This window comes from Mirounga leonina, unplaced genomic scaffold (genome assembly GCF_011800145.1).
Source record: "Mirounga leonina isolate KUSES-001 unplaced genomic scaffold, KU_Mleo_1.0 Mir_170, whole genome shotgun sequence".
Taxonomy (NCBI): domain Eukaryota; kingdom Metazoa; phylum Chordata; class Mammalia; order Carnivora; family Phocidae; genus Mirounga; species Mirounga leonina.
Window position 1 is genome coordinate 32657124 of NW_023270433.1, and position 21289 is coordinate 32678412.

At 38.6% G+C, this 21289-nt stretch overlaps 1 protein-coding gene across 5 annotated transcripts in view; it reads right to left on the reverse strand.

Annotated features, from left to right (window-relative positions):
* The window catches only part of NCBP1 (nuclear cap binding protein subunit 1), a 38857-nt gene that overhangs the window by 4138 nt on the left and 13430 nt on the right, over window positions 1-21289 (reverse strand). For 4 of the 5 annotated variants that reach the window (XM_035016244.1, XM_035016246.1, XM_035016247.1 and 1 more), the window contains 15 exons: window positions 20700-20821; window positions 19129-19198; window positions 18233-18448; window positions 15372-15469; window positions 14568-14631; window positions 12799-12909; window positions 11964-12028; window positions 10433-10495; window positions 10113-10187; window positions 7813-7916; window positions 5684-5806; window positions 4390-4492; window positions 3497-3590; window positions 2460-2563; window positions 207-321 (listed from right to left, as the gene is read on the reverse strand). In XM_035016244.1, coding sequence (XP_034872135.1) covers window positions 207-321; window positions 2460-2563; window positions 3497-3590; window positions 4390-4492; window positions 5684-5806; window positions 7813-7916; window positions 10113-10187; window positions 10433-10495; window positions 11964-12028; window positions 12799-12909; window positions 14568-14631; window positions 15372-15469; window positions 18233-18448; window positions 19129-19198; window positions 20700-20821 — 1527 coding nt within the window. The remainder of the gene's footprint in view (window positions 1-206; window positions 322-2459; window positions 2564-3496; window positions 3591-4389; window positions 4493-5683; window positions 5807-7812; window positions 7917-10112; window positions 10188-10432; window positions 10496-11963; window positions 12029-12798; window positions 12910-14567; window positions 14632-15371; window positions 15470-18232; window positions 18449-19128; window positions 19199-20699; window positions 20822-21289) is intronic. The other variant, XM_035016248.1, reaches the window with a different exon arrangement.

Genomic DNA, 21289 nt, shown 5'->3' on the forward strand with positions numbered 1-21289 from the left:
AGGCAGGCAGAGGGAGAGGGAGAAGCAGGCTTCCTGCTGAACAGGGAGCCCGATGTGGGGCTCGATCCCAGGACCCCGGGATCATGACCTGAGCCGAAGGCAGCGGCTTAACTGACTGAGCCATCCAGGCGCTCCGAACTTTGAATATTTTTAAGAGTTTCTGGCATAGTTTCTTTGACCATTTATGAATTGACATTTAGACTTACCCGTTTGTGTTGCCTTGCAAGTTTTTCTTTCGCTTCTTCCAGCTCTTTCTGGATTTTGAGAACGTGTTTGTTCATCTTACGAATTGTGGAGTGCAAGATTTCCCAAACAAATAATCTTAAAGTAACACAGCATTTAGTTACTGTATGTTCAAGTACACTTACAGAAAGTAAGATCTCTCAACTTTTATAATCTACTCATGCTGAAGGTCTTCCACTCTTTAGTAGGCAGAATTAGTCCTATTTCTCCAGCAACACTTAAAATTTTTTTTGTATTATAAATTGTGCAAACATCTGTCTCTACCCATTATACTCAGGTGAGCTTCCTGGAAGGCAGTACTGGGTCCTTGTCATTTTTATTTCCATCCCCTTCTAGACACGCATAAAAGGTATGTGTACATAACTCAATGCAGTGAAATGGCAAACCAGAAAAATATGTACATTAGGAACAAAAATATATTTTCTCTCTTCTAAATTTATTTATTTTTAAAGATTTATTTATTTGACAGAGAGAGACACAGAGAGAGGGGGAACACAAGCAGGGAGAGTGGGAGAGAGAGAGGGAGAAGCAGGCTCCCAAGGAGCAGGGAGCCCGATGTGGGACTCGATCCCAGGACCCTGGGATCATGACCTGAGCCGAAGGCAGACGCTTAACGACTGAGCCACCCAGGCACCGCTCTCTTTTAAATTTAAACATCATGTATTGGAGTTGTCTCAAAATGGAAACCGAATCTGAGGCTCATCTCACATCCTTTATGCTACTTAACTATAGCATACATTCAGCCAATTCTCTGGAACATTTAAGGAACTTACTAGTTCGCAATAGCTATCAACTGCTGGGCTTTTAAGAATGAGATAAATATGTGTCCGCTTCTTAATCAGCAAATTGCTCAGGAAGGATCACCTTGCAGGTGCCTTAAAAAGTTTGCTGCATAAATGGTTTCTTTTCTGAAGCAGCGTCTTTAACTATGTCCATCTACAGACTCGTTAGTTCTTCCTAACCCCAAGATACAGTGCAGAAGAGGACTTCCCTCCATACATTTTGACTTGGATGACGGCAGTTTCAGTGGAAGATAATAAAACAGCTTAGTCATCAAACTCAAAGTCTAGTGCATTAGTGGACAGGGCATAGGAGCAGAACACTTCAGCTCTGGAAGGGGTGGTCAGGGAAGGCTTTGCAGAGTTAGGAATACCTGAGCTTAGGGTTCAAGAACAGATGGAGCTTTTGAGCCCTTTATCCGTTCAAGAATGCCTGTGTTTGAATTCTGACTCTGTACTGAGTTGTGACTTTGGACAAGCTACTTAAGCACTCTGCAACACTTTCCTGTTTTGTAAAATATAATGTAACCCACTCTATAGTGTGGGGTGAGGTTGAAATGAGTTGCAAACATTAAGTCACTCAGGATAATGGCTACCAAATAACCTGGGTGGTCAATTTTCTGAGAGTTTGCAAATCTGAGAAATGTTGTTGCCTTCATTTATGAACGCCAATCTGGCTGATATGGTAACTTTAGATCATACCCTTGCACCCTAAGGATTCAGTTCATTTCAGACCAGTGTCCTCTGCAATACCGAATACAATGAAGAGGATAAAAGCTGTGGGGGATTTTTATATCCTTATAAGCAATATTCCTTTATTTCCTGTTTTGAATCAACTCCTACTGTTCCAGTCCCAATCAGTTAGAAAGCCTGTGGACTCCATGAGTAAGAACTAAGCTTAATGAAAAGTCTCTTCCTGTAGGGGAAATGGGTCTAGAATGAATCTCCTGCATTAAATCTAGGTTTTTCGTGACTGACGTGAGACACCTCCCTTCCCCATGGGCACTCAGGTGTCCACCAGACTTTTCCTCAATCCCTCCATGATGTATACTTAATCTACTGTGACTCTGGTTTCTCCTAACTCCTGCTATGCATTCCAGGTCCCCAGTTGAGCTGGAACTCTTCCCTGCGACCCACTGTCTAGTTCAGACCCTGACACACAGCCTGATCTTCTCTCCCAAGTCTGGATCCTTTATCAGCAATTCTGCTTCTCTGGCTGGGTCCTGATTCAATTTACAGGTGTGTCCTTAAGAGGCACTGCAAAACTGCCTGGCTGTGTATTCGCACTGTCCAGGAATCTTTTGCCAAGTCCAGTTCTACCAGATCGGACCACTGGTATATTAACGATGTCTGAACCAGGATTTGGAGCTCATGCATGAGACCAAATATAAACGGATTCTTAGAGAATACAAACTTTGTAAAATAATCCACACTTACCTAGTAAAGTCTCGAGACAGTTCTGAAGAGAAGATCCAATTTGCCACTGCAGCACAGTCAACAATCTGTGTGCGGATCATCTTATCTACTAGTACAGCAATCATCTACAGTGAGAAAAGAACCATTAGGGTAAATCACACTTACACGGAAGCCACAAAAATCCCACGGCTACAAAACCAAAAGAGAAAGTCTAAAATTGGGCGCCTGGGTGGCTCAGTCGGTTAAGCGACTGCCTTTGGCTCAGGTCATGATCCTGGAGTCCCCGGATCGAGTCCCGCATCGGGCTCCCTGCTCGGCAGGGAGTCTGCTTCTCCCTCTGACCCTCCCCCCTCTCATGTGCTTGCTCTCTCTCATTCTCTCTCTCTCAAATAAATAAATAAAATCTTTGGGAAAAAAAAAAAAAGTCTGAAATTCATTTTCAGTGGTTATGGAACGGATTAATTCAATCATTAGGTCTTAAGATTTATTCTGCACTCTGTTTGGCTCTGGTACTTACTATAAAAAAGTAAGAGAACTGTAACACCAGTTAAGATGGAGCGAAAAGAAAAACTGTTAGTGGTTAACACCTAAAATTTTTTGAAAATTAATTAGAGAATACAAAACATACAAACTCTGCTGAATCCTTAAATTAAAAAATCTAAGAATGTTTTATTATAAAAAAAAGTGTTAATATATTCACAATTACTTTAATGCCTCTTTAAAACATATAGTATGAAAACAGTAATTGAGGTTTGAGAAAGCCTCAAAGCTGGTTTGTAGAAATTGGGTAGACTTGATAACTTTTTCCTAACCCAAGTGGTAGACTCTTCCAAGCAACAAGTATTCTTACTACAAATTTAAAATGTGTTGATCATATAACATTTGCTCTTTGATGAATGAATCAAATACCATGACTTCTACAGCATTAAAAAAAACTACAGAGTTTAAAACCATTCTACAGACAGACTCAAATTTCATGTTTTAACACAATGGCATTAACTGCCTTATTTTTATACCTATATAGTCCGAGCCTCAACATGTCCAATTACAATTTTTACCTGTGGATGGTTCCTCCAGACCTCAAACATAACTCTTAGAACATGTAACTTTCCTTCATCACTCTCGGCCAGGGTTTTGAAGACTTCATGAAACCTTTTGACAGTGGGGGTAAAAATACCACAGATAAACTTAAGTCATTAAGGATTTTAAGTTTTTCAAGGCCTTTTTGATGCTACTCAGTTTACAGTGAAATACATAAATACAAAGTAACTGAATGTTAACCATTAAGGATATAAAAGGTATGATTAAGAATTCACGGTCTGTATGAAATTTGTGACAAAATCTTAAAAGAGATTTTCCATATACCACCATCAGCCTAGGACCCCAGTTTCCCGTGTACCTAAGAACAGGTGAGGGCTAGGGAGCGGTCTCTGAACGCAGGTGAAGCAGTAGCCTGACTGCGCCGTCTGCGGGCACCCTGCAGTAGAGACCTGGTTTCTCCGCTCCGCTGCAGGAGTATCTGTATGCTCTTCCTTCTTCTGCATTGTCTCAGGTGGTAGAAAGCTCTGTCTATAGGTGTCAATCTTTGGGTGACTCCCCACAATGTAGTTGGCTCTCATTTCTGCTTACCTTCCTTTAGGAAGAGGTTTAGACAGGGTGGGAGCTTCTTGACTATATATATGATTGTCCTACGGACCCAGGTTTCTCACTAGTTTCTCTAAAAGTACACATGAAAAAATGTACCTGCCATGTACATAGGCAAACGGTCCACATGGACTGACAGGAGCCAAACAGTGTTAGCTACTACAAACCAGAACCATTGTATTAAAATACAGGACAATACTAAGATCTTCACGTTCAACCATTTTAGCTAAAGATTACTGTATCACTGGTATGCACCAAGCAACGTGCCAAACCCTCAAAACAGAGTATATGTTCTTATTGCACTTACTTTGCAAGAGCACTAAAGGAGTGGCTGAATGATTTGGCTGCCAAGTGTAGCAGAGTCTGTACAAAGACCTCTATTTTCAAAGGGTTAAAGCTGAATCCTTCATCTGAAAAATATTCCACAGTAAGACAGCTAGAAAATATAAGTATAGCAATTCCTTGGTCCATCACCTGGAGCTAGATGGATGGCATGCTCACATCCAAGCAAGTCAGACATGTCAGTCATGTCTTTGAATACTAATGAAACAATAAAAGACCATTGCTGATTTCAAATACGCAAAATATAAAACTAAGCATAATCTTAATTCTTAGTTTTTTGGGATTGTTTCCCTAATTCTTTTATATGATCCATTTCTTTTACAAATGCCACATAAACTTCCTTGTTCATATCTCTCTGTATGGTGGCAAATAATACATTAATAAAATAATTCAGTAAATACTTAACAGTTAAGTCTAAGTCTTAAGATGTCTGACAATGTCCAAATTTATGACCATCATTTCAACATATGCTTTCTAAATATATTTTCTATCATAATACAAATTTCTTAGAAAAATCCAAACAAAATCCTAGTAAAAAATAACCCAAGGGCCATTCATGTTTTATTTTGATGAAGTCGTTTACTAGGCATGTGTCCTTATGTACTCGTCTAACAAAAAAAATCTTCCCCCGAAATGTCACCCAGTTGTCCCGGTAGACTTTTCATCTGTTTTACAGATTTGTCTCTTTTGGTGCCAGTATCACATTGTTTTAGTTACTGTAGTTTTCAAGATATCTTTCAATATGTGATAAAAGACAAGTCCCTCTCATCATTTTTTGTCTTGTTCATTTACTGATCAGATAAACTTACACATCATTTTGCCTATTTTCCCATTCTCGCCCAGAGAAAAACCTAGGGATTTTGGTTGGAATTACATGGTACATACTCAGTATGTATTAAACATTATTATTGTAATAGTTTAAAAATTGGTGAAAAATCCAACTTTATAATTCACTAAGTCCTCCCAGTCAGGAACCTCTCTAAAGTGAAAACAGGGAATGTTTAAAAATCTCTAAACGGTAAGAGCATATTTTCCTTTGTGTTTAGTTTCTAAACTGAATGTAAGCTATGTCACAGGGAGGTGAGGATCTCTTTTTACACAAGGGAGAGTAGCTGGGTTTTAGGAACCACTGACACACTGAACAGGCCACTGGTTAGGAGCATCCACTGAGACTTAAGAGGAACTGACATTATGCTTTATATTTATGCTTTAACCTGGCCTATACATAGTTCCACTGAAGAAGTACTTAATTCCCTTACCGTCATCATCATCCTGGTTAGGATTTGGTACATCTTTCAGAATGCTGAAGATTTCATCATTGGTTGCTTTACTTTTAAAGGCAACAGCTAAACAGAGGGCAACTGAATGTCCAGGAAGAGAATCTAAGCACAGAATGGGGAAGAGGGTAGATCAAGTTTTAAGACTGTTCTTGTAAATAGCCAAATAACCAAGAAACTTAAACTTCTATAACTGTCCTTTGACAGTCCTCAAATCCCTGGGCTTTTATTAAGCTTTTAAAAAGCTGAGACTCAATGTATTTCTTTCATTTTGGTCAGTGCCCCTTCTTCCTCCTTTTCCCTAGGATAGTGAAGTTTGAGTTTGAACAGGGAAAGGCTGCCAATTTGATAGATTTGCTTTTGTCTTTTGCTTAGGCCATACACTTGAATCTGTATAAGCCAGATGCTCATATGCTGTGACTCCATGTATTTACTATTAGTTATTATCTGTTGAGTCCTTATTGTATAAAATCTGCACTAATGTATAGTGTATGGCATCACCAGAGCAACTGCAAATCTTTTAATGTAAGGCAGACAAAGGGGTAACAAATAAAAAGACAATCCTGACATAGAACAGGAGTTGCTAAGCATTTTGAATGAAGTCAATTACAATAGGTCCCATGTGCTGTGTGCTTTTACTTTAAAGTAGGAGAGAAAATAAGTGAAGAAAAAGAGAAACCTGTCACTAAAGGGTCTACGTTGTAGTGGGGGAACCAAGATAGTCACAAACAAAGTAGCCAGAGCAACACAAAACTGGCTTGCTAAACTTTAGTATTTACAGAAGAGGAGCTTGGGCCAGACCCTGGAGAGAGCACAGGAACTGGTGAGAAAAAGGGCTTTCCAGACCGAGGTTAATGGCACAAATAAAGGCAAAACCAAGAACCATGAGCCCGGAATAAATAAAAGAGGAAGTGGCCTGGCTGGAGCAGGGGTCCACTTGGGAAGCAGTGACAAATAACATTGTAGGGACAACTGTTATGAGGGCTTTAACTGTTAGGCTCATCTGCTTCTACGGGAATAAAGAAAACTCAACGTTCAACAAAAGTTTGAGCTGTTGCTATCAACGACGACGTGACGGTTCTCTGGGCCAGGATAAAGCAGAGCTCAAGACTCAGCGCGTACGAGCGCTGCTGCACCAAGCTTTGCTCTGGCAGGAAAGCACAGCGGGAAGGGCGAAGCTGCTCAGTTAGGAAGGCTGGACGTGAGTCGGGGCTCTACCACTCGGAAGCCATCTCACTCTGGCTTCACCTCTTTGAAGATCTTCCTCATGGTAAAATTGGTCTAATAAACACATTGATTCTCTGAGTTGTCTTAAGGATTAAGTGACATAGTGACACAGCAGATGTGCTCAGCATTGGGACCAACTGAGTTTACTTCGAGGAAAACAGGTGTAGTGTGAGGTGGAGTTGGAGAACCAGGGGCACAGAAGGCAAGGGAGATGAGTGAGTTTCAAGATGCAAGAAGTGCCACACACCATGAAGTGGGAGGCCCACGGAGGAGCCATGTGCAGTGCCATCTGCAAAGACTAACGTGGAAAACCTCTGCACCTAACTCTCTGCCAGTGATCACCAATGTGATCTTCCTTAAACATAAAGCACAAAATGGCAGATCACAGGCTAGGCCCTCTGATTCACAGCATAATCCCAGACATAAGGTAACCAAAAAGTGAAAAAACCGTATTTAAGAATTTACTTCTAGAGGCATATTGCTGGTCAAAATACAGTCTATGTGCACCTATGTTCCCACACCTGAACTGGTATCATGTGATAATTCAGATACTCTCTACTGCCATGACAGATACACTCTCATCTTAATAAGTTCTGGCTCTACATTCAACTTGCTGTACTTAGCAGCATACTTAAAATAATGTCATGGCTATAACATAAACAATATTAAGAAAAAAATTACAAACCAATAATAACTAAGTAAATCATGAATCTTCAAAATGACAGGGCAAACAACAGTGACTAGTATAGATCACCTTTCAAACACAAAATATAAACCCAAGAAAAGAAAAAGTTCACTTTCTCCACCTTAAATAACTGACTTCAGAGAATACTGGTGTTGGTACTTTTAAAAGACAATGGAATGAACTATATTGTGTTACTTACTGCTACTTTCATCTCCGTACTTGTAAATGCAGGTTGGGTTTGCAGGACATAGAGCTGAGAAGGTAGGAGGAACAATATCTAATATACGCTGATGATAAGACAACCTATAATACAAATAAGAGCCTCAGAAAATACCGTTCATCAGTTCCCCTCTTTGGTACCTCTAACTTACCAGGAGAGTCCCATCTCTAACACCCTGGACTCAGCTGACAGCCCAGAAGCCAAAGGGGAAAACAAGTCCTTTAAGCTTTTGTCTATGATAGCATACTGAAACTAAGGCCTTCTTCAAAACTTACTGGTTCACAGTGAGGTGTGGGCCGGTGGGTCTACAAGCCTGGTGACCAAGGATGTGGAGTGGTACTGGGGTAGGGTGGGGCAGAGGAGACTCCATGATGGGGAGACTGATTATATTGTAGCAAATAAATGTATATCAAGACTAACGGGAGCCAAGTTTCCTACTGCCTGAAAAGGTATTTAGAAATCATGGCAAGGGGAAGGCTAGAAAAAAATGAGGTAGAGCTGGAGGGATACACACACCTAGGTGGATATGAAAAGTTATGTATGTGTGTCTGTGTGCATAAATGTATATACTATCTTTGTCCATCCCAAGAGCAATGAGCACATCAAGTGTCCAGATCTTGGTCCCTAAATACCATACTCCACTATTAGGAACTTGGGCTCTGTGAGGGGCGCCTGGGTGGCTCAGTCGGTTGAGTGTCAGACTCTTGGTTTTGCCTCAGGTCATGGTCGCAGGGTCCTGGGATCAAGCCCCACGTCGGGCTCCCTGCTCAGTGGGGAGCCTGCTTCTCCTCCCGCTGCCCCTCCCCCTTGCTTGTGCTTGCTCGTGCACACATGCAAGCATGCGCGCGTGCTCCCTCCCAAATAAAAAAAATCTTGAAAAGAAGAAAGAAAAGAAAAGAAAGGAAAAGAAAAAAGAAAAGAAACGTGGGCTCTGTGAATAGATGATTCCAGGGGAGGGGCAAGGAAACACAAGTTGGGTCTGGGACAGCTTATGCCAAAAATAATGAAGTGCTTAATGAATGGAGGGGGATATTAAGAGAGGAAAAAAAAGGACACAGGAGGCACAAGGGGCTCCCCAATAAACAAATCAGGGACAACTTAGGCATCAAAATTAATGACAGCAAGAGATTATAACTCACTGAAGGAAACAGAAATCCATTAGTCCCTACAGATATATAAACACAGGAATAAATAAATAAATGGGCTAAAAAGGATAGTGCTTTCTTACAGAATGCCAATTAATAAATGCAGAGAAAAAATGAAAAAAGAGAATCATTACTTGGCAGTCATCATGGTGGTGGCAGATAAAAGTAGCAGCTGTCAGTAGACGTTTGATGCAGAATAGGAGTATAATCTCAGGATATCTCCCACAAAATATTAATCAATTACAAAGGGAAAAATGGTGAATTTAAGGTGGAGAAGCCTGGCAGACATGGACATGACCAGGTGACCAAGGTTAACATTTCCAGGGGCAGGGCTCCTGGGCCTCCTGACGCGATGCACGAGGAAGACTATCAACCATGTAAGTCCTGAGTCTGGTTAGGAGCACACTTGGGGGCGACTCAAGAAAGAAAGGCCTAGATTCTTTAAAACACGAAAGACAGCAAAGGGTAACTGGTCAAGTGAGGAATGGGAAGAGAGTGACACCTAAATGCTACCCTTGTGCTCCTGGAGAGGACTCCAGCCCAGAAAAGGAAAAGACATTATCGTGACGGCTGGCAAGGTTTCGTCTGCAGGCCGGGTGGCCGCACTCCTGTACCACAGTTGCTTTCCTAATCTGGAGGGCTGCATGCGGGCCACTTAGCAGCGTCTTTGCTTTGAGGAAAGATACAGTGGACTGTTAAAGGACATGGGCCATCACATCTACAGCTTGTTTTCAGAGGGCTTAGGAGAAGACCAACGTGATGGGTGTATACATACAGGAAGGAAAAAGAAGTGAACATCTGAACAAGTGTGGTGAAGTGTTAATAACTAGGGAATCTAAGTGAACAGGATACAGAGTTCTTTGCACTATTCTGGCAACTTTCCTGAAATGTGAAATTATTTCAAAGTATATTTGACAAAAAAACATTGGCCTAATTCCCACAGAATCCAGATGGCATGGCTGCTTCATTTTTTAAGCCTATGGCTTGACTAAAAACTGAAAGGGAAGAGAGGCCGGTACTTGGATGTAGAAAATGATATTCTGGACATACATCACACATACAAAGAAGAGAACAATCCCCCCCATAGAAATGAGGAGAACTAAGCTAAGGAGAAAACACAAAGAACTAACTTACCTCATACATTTTTCTAGAACTTCTCTTACAAACTTTGGTTTGGGACTTTCAGGATCTTGAGTAAGACAATCTGACCTAATGAGAAAATGGTAGTTGTATAAGTTCTTACACATAATCTGCACTTATACCTAATGTGTACTTAGCTACAATGAGTTTCCCTGTACCTAAATTATTTCATTTACACACACACACACACACGTATACCAAAAGTATTTCAGACTGTGTAGAAGATTGTTATTTATGTTATAGCTTTAAATATTTAGTTTTCTTTATTACGATAGACTGCAGAGAAAGGAAAGATAAAACGTACGACCACTTACCAATCTTCCCAGCTCCAGCGGAACTGGAAGTTACTTAGATGATGGGAAAACCAATTAATAAACCTATAGAGAGAAGTGGGCAGGCGGTGGGGGGGGACAGAAAAGGATGAATGGTTGCAGTTTGTAACAGGAACTTATATAATCTTTCAGACAAATAAAACCCTATTTTATAGAGTTAAATGAAAATCATATCCCCCTACCAAAGCTGTATCTTCTGCTGTCACTTACCCTTTTCTCTGCAAATCTTTTAATTCATCTTCTCCCCCAAAATAACAGTCCCCTATTTCACTCGTTGTAATAGAACTATCCTTTTTAAATGAATAACAGATCTGATGTGAGTGCCTGTTTTGTGGCAGGCACTACGTATACACACGTGTGTGTGTGTGTATGTCTATACGTTACACACACACACACGTATATATATAGTTGAAATCTCACAATAATTTTCAAGTAATGTACTATCTTCCCCCATTTCACTGACAATGTAACAGAGGCAAAAGATTAAAGGAACTGCAGATAAAACATTTTATAAGCGGCAGAGCCATAGTCTCTCATTACCACACTATACCCTTTTCACCACAGACAAAATATACATCTCTTTTCCCCTAAAAATACATCTGATCTATGATGTAAATCACCTTAGTATACAGTATAATGCTGTGAAATTTGTAAGAGCCCAATATGTATTTCCTGAATTTCAAATGGCATAAACGTGATGTCCAACACAACTCCTAGTTTTATTAATTAGACTGGGAGAAAAATCAGAAGACGCTTTCTTAAAGCATGTCCCTCACAGATCTGTAATTGCAATCACTGAAATTACTCAGGATAATAGGTCTGACATAGAGTAGTGCTTACTGATAAAGTTCAGATATGCAATCTGAACAATGGACATGAAAGATCTTGGTAATTGGAGAAATGTTCAGTACCTGTCCCAATCTGATTTGGGAAACTGACAGAGGTAAGAAAGAATACCAGCTGATGAAGGTGGTATCCAGGCCTGCCCCCAAAGAAGACAGTGGGCATGCAATTACCACACCTCTAACAATCCAATATGGTCTTTGGTATTAACTGAGTCTTCAAGCTGTAGTTATGCAGAAGCTAATTATTCTAGAAGCAGATACTATCTATAAACAAAAATACACACATAATACATATTTATACATAAGTATACAGTATTAGACTCTGCTTCTGCATGGGGGATAGTTAGTATAAAGCCTATTTTAAAAGCTTACATACCCAATTACAAAGGAAAAAGTATAATTATACCAAAGCACCAAACAGGTAAACAATGAATGAAATTAAAGAAAACCTCAGCATGGCCATCATTTCATATTGGAAGTTGTACTAGAAAGTATAATGTTACATTGTGAGTTTTATTATTATATAGAGGATTATTTTGGGGAGGCAAGAAAGAAAAATCAACTTAGAAATTCTAAAAAGGCAAATGTTTTACTGATCCAATTCTTTTATACAGCACAGGGAGGAGAAGCTGCTAGCCATCAGTACAGAAATAAGGCAATTACTGTACCTGTCCACACATGTAGTGTTCATCGTGTCCAAACGCATGTATAACATTTCAGTTGCCTGTGCAAGCTGTGAATTTGAGGATAAGGAAAACTACTCTCCATCCTTCTTCAAAATAAGTTGTGATAAAAAAAATAACATTTTTTAGAAGTCTGTATAATGACTAATAATGCTGGGCATCTTTTCATATAATTGATTTTTTTAAAAACAGCTTTGAGTAAGTTACCAATGATATACAATAAATCTGACCTGCATACACCCGTGAAATAAACACAGTGAATATATACATCACCTCTACTCTGAACTTTCCCCACGCTCCTTCGGAATCCTTTCTCCCCCTCCTCCCCTGTGTCTGCAAGCAAATATTGGTCTTTTGTCACTGGATTACTTTGCATTTTCTAGAATTTTGTGTAAATGAAATCATAGAGTATAAATTCTTATTTGTTTGGCAACTTTTATTCAGCATACTTATTTTGCAATTCATTCAAGTTGCTGCCTGCACCAAAAATTTGTTCCTTTTTATTCCTGAGTAGTATTCTATTGTACAGATATGACAAATTTGTGTATTCATTCATATATTGATGGACATTTGGATTGCCTCATTTGGGGTTATTATAAAGTTTCTATGAACATTAATGCCCAAATCTCTGTAGGGAAATGTGCTTTCATTTCCATTAGGTAAATACCTAAGAGTGGACTGGCTGGACTGTGTTTAACGTATGTTTACACGGATGTTTAACTTTTGAAGAAATGGCCAAACTGTCCAGGAAGTGATTTAAACTCAGTAAGAAATATTTAATAGTCTTTTAAATTAAGTTTAAAAGCAAAGGGAAGGATACAACTTGGGGTAGAGAGCCAGGCTGAAGTTTGCACAGCTCGATGAGCAGTGTTGTGTACATCACATCAATGTGCGGTGGTGCTGGAAGCTGAAACAGCTCTGCAAAGATCACCTACAGAAGAATTCATGAGTCAGAACTCAATTCAGCAGGTATCTGTACTTTCATCAGAAAGACTTCAACATTCTAAACGTAAACTCTAACTCCATGGCATGCATAATAAAAAAAATTCCTTTTTAATCTTTAAAATTATGCTCTTTAAAACATGGACATCTGTAACTGAATACTGTAATGAAAATTTCATCCTTCTATAACTCAAATAAGAATACACAAAAATTAATGCTTATTTGATACTGCCAAAGAACTGTGCAATTAAATTCCAACTCTGGAAATATCAGAGTTGATTCAGGCAGCTGATCCATCAGGGTTTCATTCCTAGTAGTAAAAACCCTCACTAGATTCTGAGGATAGGAAGAGAAGACAGTCAAGTCATTCCAGGCTGCTCCTTCAAAACTACTTAAAAAGAGATGGTGCCTGGCCATCTCTTTGGTAGTCCAAGATTTCTCTGCCATGATTGTTGTTCAGAAACTTGTTTCTACCCTCCCTATATAATTCATGGACCACCTATCTGGAATTCTAAAGCCTGGGTCTGCATTCTTTCTTCTCACTCCCATCTCCCATCCCTCTGTACTTCATTCTGATGAATTTTTACACATATTTCAGATTTGAAAATATGACTTACATTTTGCATTTCAACAGACGTGTCAATGAGTCAGGTTCATAGTCTAAACATACTCTCAAGTTTTATAAAGACAGAACAAATGCAGTATTTTTAAGAAAGCACACAAATGCAGTATGAATAAAAAGTGAATCTGTAATACATCATAACTGTGCTCACTTTCATGAGTTTTTTAACAAAAAGGAATAATGCAATCGACAATCTGACTCATGTATGTGTCAAGTGAAAACAGTTTTTTAGAACATAAATCTCTATAAGGCGTTCAACTTAACTACTACTATCACCCCTCTGCATGACCTAATATGGGGTCAAAAGCATCATCTTTTCTTCCTACTTCCAAAAACAATGGGCTTTTTTGATTTCGAGGAATACTCACACTTCTCCCTACCTTGTGTTACAGGGAATATACTAGTATGAGTATGCTAGCAGTAAGAAGCCAGATAAACACAGTTAAGGATAGGTTATTTGCCTAAAGTAATAAAATATTTTATTTATTTATTTTTTAAAAAGATTTTATTTGACGAGAGAGAGAGAGCACAAGCAGGGGGAGTGGCTGTGGCAGAGGGAGAGGGAGAAGCAGGCTCCCCACCGAGCAGGGAGCCCCACGAGGGACTCAATTGTAGGACCCAGGGATCGTGACCTGAGCCAAAGGCAGACGCGTAACTGACTGAGCCACCCAGGTGCCCCAGTAATACAATATTTTAAAGTATTCAAGCCAATTATGTATCTGGTAAGTGGACAATGTGCTGATAGGACTGGAGGTAACTTACACTATCCATGAATGAAGACATACACTATAAATAATTTATGGGCAACACAATATTCCATTTGGCTACTGGTCTCAACCTTCTCTTTTCTCTTTACTAACATGGCTAACAGAGCACCAAAACTGACAGTAATGTCCTTGCTCCTGTGTTAATTTTCAGTACCTGACAAGTTGCGAGGGGAAAAAAAAAAGCCAAGAGTCTATTACACTTTAAAATCAGCAGAAAGATTCTGAAACTTAGAAACATGCTCCATGTGGAATGCGTACCTCAACTATGTGGTAGTTCAAGGGGATCTTGTTCTTCCCTGGATAGCTCACCAGCTGTGCAGCACTATAAAAAGTGTAACTGAAGTTTAGTAAGTATACAAAGATACATAAAAAAATCAAATAAACAGCTCCAAAAGCAGCGCATTTGGATTCGAGGGAAAGAAATCTTTTCTGAAATGCTCTAGATTTCAGGTACTTCACTTAATTAACTATAGCCAAACTACTTTGTTTACCACGAAGAAACTCTTTAATGCATCCAAAACTCCTTGAAAGATCAAAAGCAGTAAAAGTAATATTACTAAGAAAGCATATTCAGATCTACTAACTTTAAAAGTGTTAATAGAGTAGACCACTCCCCAAATACTGTATTCCTTTCCACCTTAAAATCTAAACCAAAACTTTCCAAGGCTTAAGGAAATACTAAAAATAAACTTTTCCAAAGCTTGGTATCTAAATGTTAGAAAACTATTAATATTCTTTTATTCCCGTAACATTCATACCAAAAACAGTCATTCAAGTTAGTTTGTCCATAGCATATGGCAAATACCCACACAAAAAAGCCAACATCATGTGCACATTATTATAAAACACTATAGTATTATGAAGCAGCCAGAGAGATACTATTTGAGTGTGAAGGGCCTTGAAAAAGCAAAGAAGGGTCTTTAGAAATTGGTCCTCCCTAGCAAGACAGGGCATCAGGAAGAGAGGAAGATTTTCTTACACTCCTAACATACATTTTCCTCTTACCAAATCAAAATTACTACTTTTTCTCCACTCAAAAAGTTACCGTGAAAAGAATCTTACCAAGTCTTCCTTTCCTTCCAGTGGGACTTAATGATACAGTGAAGATTCTCTTCTATGACAAATCTTTCAACTGAATGACTCCCTGGCATTACAGGACCCTGGAAAGAAAACAAATGTCTATACTACAAATCTAGAGAAAGATACTGTCTTTCATTTATCTAACAAGTATTTGAGAGCTTATTACGTTCCAGACACTATACTCGGTGCTGAGGATAAAAGTTCAGAAGTGTGAAAACTCCTATCACTGTCATACTCACTTCATCGACAATACAATTAGGGTGGCAGTGGCAGCATTTTTTCTAGTGCCCCTGACACTATACTATCATCATCCATCTCAAACCAAAGAGCTTATATTATTAGCTCTATACGATTTGATTTTTTTAAACCACGAGAGTGGATTAACTTCCATAATAAACATGGAGAGAGGAGAAATTTTTACTTCAAACACTGTATAGACATAAAAAGTCACATATGTATTGAAAGACAGCCATAATTGGGGCCCCTGGGTGGCTCAGTCAGTTAAGCATCTGTCTTTGGCTCAGGTCATAATTTCTGGGTTCTGGGATAGAGCCCCCTATTGGGCTCCCTGCTCACTGGGGAGCCTGCTTCTCCCCCTCCCTCTGCCCCCCCCCCCACTTGTGCTTTCTCTCTTTCTCAAATAAATAAAATCTTAAAAAAAAAAGACAGCCATACTATTTTGTTTTAAAAAATGGTTAAAAAACATTACCTACATATTTTTTTTAAGCATATGCATAGCAAACAGGTTCAAAGAGTTTATTTTTATTTACTTATTATTTACTATTGCAGACTTCTAATCTCTATTAATTTTTAATTTTTTCAAATAAACTTTTTTTTTCCCCAGAGACCAAAACAAAAGAACCAAATCCTTTTCATTTTTAGGGAAACAAATATTTTATATGTTTATGCTCTTCTGGCAAGGGAAAATGGGCACATTAGAGAGGCAACACCAATTAAGTATAAATATAAGTTTTCTTATAAATTAAGTACAAATATACAAGCAACATCAATTAAGAGAAACACATTTTAAGGTCCTATTCTAGTTCCTCTTATACAAACAAATGCCTAACTACAAAGATTCTAGCCATCTTATATTAGATTTCCAATTAGATATCCCTAATTAGACCATTACATAATGTTGACTGAAAGCCTTTCACTATATATGCAATATAGCAAAGTGGGTAGCAAGCTGATAATTCTGTACATATAACTGATTATCTGACAATGTTTTATTCTGAGACAGATTATACATATACTAAATTTTCACTGGCCAAAAGCAATTTAAGGTAGGGCAGAAAAGAGAAGACAGGAGAAAGAAAACTCAAGTTTGATCTCAGGTGGTAATAGTGGTTCTCAGAATGGGACAATGTTGCCCTCAGGGGTCACCTGGCAATCTCTGGAGATAGTTGTGGTTGTTACACCTGACATTTCCCCTCTGGATGCTGCTGGTAGAGGCCAGAGGTGCTGCTAAGCATCCTACAGTCACAGGACAGGCCCCCACCACAAAGAATTCTCCAGCTCCAAACATCAACTGTGCCAAGGCTGAAAAGCCCTGCTCTCTGCTGACTAGGATGTACTAAGCAATGGATATGGTACTTTAGCCAGAACCGATCCAGTGATCACCATGCCTGCTGCTGGGCTGTTCAAGTTAAGACAGTCATTCAAATGCAAAGATATAAAATAAAACAGAGTGAAAATGTGAATTTTTATACCAAAGGTTAATATCAAAATCATACATTTTCTTAATTAGTAAAGTATAATGGCTGTTAACAACTTGGCTTCATAATAAAGAATATGCATATTTAAAAACTAGAGTCAGCTTATACTCATCTTTGAGGTTTTTAAATTAAAAATATTTTAAAATATTTTTTTAAAGATTTATTTATTTGAGAGAGAGTGAGTGAGTGTGTGGAGGGGAGGGGCAGAAGAAGGAGAGAGAATCCCAAGCCAACTCCACGCTTAGCACAGAACCTGACATGGGGCTCCATCCCAGGACCGAGATCACGACCTGAGCCGAAATCAAGTCGGATACTTAACCGACTGAGCCACCCAGGGCCCCTAAAAATATTTTATAATATTAAAAAAAACCCAATTATATAGTATGAATAATAAGACAAGCTGTGAGGGTTAGAGATGGATAATCTCAAAAACTGGGTATTTTTTGAGGCGCCTGGGTAGCTTAGTTGGTTAAGCATCTGCCTTTGGCTCAGGTGGTGATACCAGGGTCCCAGGATCAAGCCTAGCGTCGGGCTCCCTGCTCAGTGGGGAGCTTGCTTTTCCCTCTCCCTCTACTCCCCTGGCTTGTGCTCTCTCTCAAATAAATAGATAAAATCTTAAAAAACCAAAACAACAACAACAAATTAAAAAAAACCTAGGTATTTTTCTTAAAAAAGTCTTATTAATAATAGCTAAAATTATTGAGCACTTATGTGTCACATACTGTTCTATGCATTTTATGTTTTAGTAATTCAATCCTCATTAAATCTTTATTAGAATATACTATTATTATTATTCCATTACGAAACTAAGGTAGAGCGGAAATAACTCACTCAAGATCATATAGCTAGGATCTGACTAAACCAGGATTAAAACTTAAACCAGTCTGGCTGCTGAACCTATTGCACACTGTACTCTCAATCTACTTACACATGCTAAATAGAATTTCTTACATAATGAGGTGATACCATTCACTAAATTAAACTGTTAACTTCACTGCTGTTGGTCCTCTCAGATAATAAACCACTAGGAATTAAAATGTATCACAGGCATAATTCAAACAAGATTAAGCCACAAGCACAATGCAATATAAGCCCTCTGACAGGAACTTGTAGTTGGTCACATACCTCGGGATCATCCGTGTAATCAAACATTCTGAAGATGACCCGCGGCATCGGGTACACTGAATCTTCTGTGTGAGGAGGTGGTGTAAAAGGAGGCAGATTGTGTTGCAGTGCTTCACATAGGATGCTGTCAAAGGCAAGATAAGGTCTTAGGATGTGCCGTTCCTGCCAGCGATCCTTTTTCAATTTCTGAATCTGGGCCCACAGGCAATCTAAATACTAAAGACAGATTAATTTTTAGTAATATGTATATTTGGAGGTCATAAGAATTAAACTACATAAACCAAAAACTATTACCTTATAAAATACAGGATACAAAAGTAAGTGAGTTTGCAATTAAATATAGTACAAAGGAATGGTGCTAAGTTTTTGTTTTTAATTACTTTATAAAGTCTACCTGTCTGTAAGCTGTTACCACTTACATTTTCAAATTGGGCATTTAAATAAAAAATAACTATATCTGGAATCCCACAGAACAGGGAATGCTTTGATTACATTCTAACACTTATTAAAAATCCACTATATGCTGGGGCGCCCAAGCAGCTCAGTCGGTTTAAGTGTCTGACTCTTGCTCAGGTCATGATCTTGGGGTTGTGGGATCAAGCCCCATGTTGGGCTCCATGCTCAGCACCGAGTCGCCTAGATTCTCTCTCCCTCTCCCTTTGCCCAACACCCCCACCCCCTGCCCCTGCTCATGCATGCGCTCTCTCAAATAAATAAACAAAATCTTAAAAAAAAAAAAAATCCACTATACATCTAGAGCTATGAGGAGCTGGACCTCTGATATGAAATGTGGAAAACTAGCTAACGTATATAAATGGAATGATTTGACTGTGTCAGAGATAAGAATCTACTCAAGAGCTGACTGTGCTTGTTATCATGTGACAGAACCAATTTACCTCTTCTTGCGGATGTGGTTTCTCAGCAGTCCATACTTGTAACATGGGCACATGTGTCTTTTGGCGTCTTCTAAACATAGAAATGAAAATCTACACTTAGGTTTCTAACAACATGAAAAGATGTTCAGTTGCTTCATAATTAATAAAATGCAAATTAAAGCAGTAAAATAACATTTTTACCTATCAGATTGGCAGATATCAAAAATTTTGATAATGTATTATATTGCTGAAATGTAGGCAAATATGCAATTTCAAACACTGCTGGCAGAGGGGCTAATTGGATATCATCTCTTTGGAAGGCGATTCGACTAAGTCTATCAAAATTAAAATTGTTAAGACACTTCAACCCAGCAATGCCATTTCTAAAAACTCCCACTTCTTCACAGATATATTTGCACATGTACACAAAGACATATACATACATAAGGATATTCAATGAAGCAATGTTTATAAAACCAAAAGACTGGAAATAACCTAAATGTCTACCAACAAAGGACTTGTTAAAGAAATTATGGTATGTTAAAAGAGTGGAATACTGTACAGCTGTTAAAGAAGAATGAGGCAGATCTATATACTTTTATGCAATAAATCCAAGTTATATTAAGTGAAAAAAAGCAAGTGAAGAACAGTGTGTATACTGGACTACCATTTGTATAAAAAAGGGGAAGGACATATACTCAAATGCTAGGAGATTCATATTCTTTTAGTTTTAGTCTTTTGCAAACATCTACATTTTAAAAAGAACCAGTACGACTTTCAGAAACATAAAAACATTAAAGAGATTTATCATTTATAAGTAGCTTAAGAACAAAGATTTTTATCTTTAGATTTTTTTGTAGCTTTATTTGTAACTGACTGATTAACAATATCCAAACAAGTTACCTATTAATAGATAGAATATGAAACTTATAACAAAATTATTCTGAAAGAACGTAAGGGGATACAAAACCATTACCACACTGCTGGTTAACCACTAAATTTGTGAACAAGCCCTACTATCAGTATACCTAATAAGACAAACCAAGTTTTTATGCCTACTTGGAAGAAATGGGTAATAGGAGGATATGAGACTATTTTAATTGAAATGTGTCATTTACTCAAGAAGTGTGGGCTGGGTGGAAGTTAAGAGCCAATGTTTTAAGGACTTGGTCTGGGATTAACTTACACGAAATAAATACACTGTATATGCTAAACCTCTCTCTCAAATACTGTGATTCAGTAGGTCTGCAGGTTGGGGTCGGAGCACATTTAAGTACCATGGGCGATTCTAGGCACACTACGATTTGAGAACCACTGTGTGAGGATAGAAGATATTTTATGACTTTGCAAATATGTACCAAAGCAGCTTAAAAGGAGCTATGTTACCAACTCCTTTGCATCAGCAAAGTAAGCAAACATTTGATTACTCTGAGGTCTCAATAAATTACAACATTAGGGGAATGAGGTTACTCGGAGGAAGCCATAGGAAACACCACAGCTTATCTCTGAGAAATGAAACTGACACGGCATTACTAACAGATAAAATACAACACATTTATCATATCAGTAAGAACTATGAGCTGTGTCCTTACTTAAGATAGCTTTCAGTGTTGGCAAAGATGCGGTCCATCTCGGCATCTTTCTTTTCGTACAACTCCTTTCCAACCCAGGGCAAAGACGACAGAAATGCATAAACATACCAATCTCGCCGCACCTGAAGAATTTTTAAAAAGGCAAATTTAAAATATGAGCTTGTTAATTTTCAATCATATTGTATTTATTTTTGAATGAAATCCTATGGAAGCTTAAGTAAGACACCTGACTCCACCAGAGCATTTCTACCTTCTATTTTAATTTTATTAGACAGAATCATTTGAATTAACATACAGATATCAAGAGAACCCACCACTATGGCAGTTGACTTAGCTTGTAGATATTAAGAATTTATAGTGTGATAATCTACTGTTATCTTTTGGTTTTACTAAAAGGTCGCCAAGTTGGGCGCCTGGGTGGCTCAGTCGTTAAGCGTCTGCCTTCGGCTCAGGTCATGATCCCAGGGTCCTGGGATCGAGTCCCACATCGGGCTCCCTGCTTGGCAGGAAGCCTGCTTCTCGCTCTCCCACTCCCCCTGCTTGTGTTCCTGCTCTCGCTATCTCTCTGTCAAATAAATAAATAAAATCTT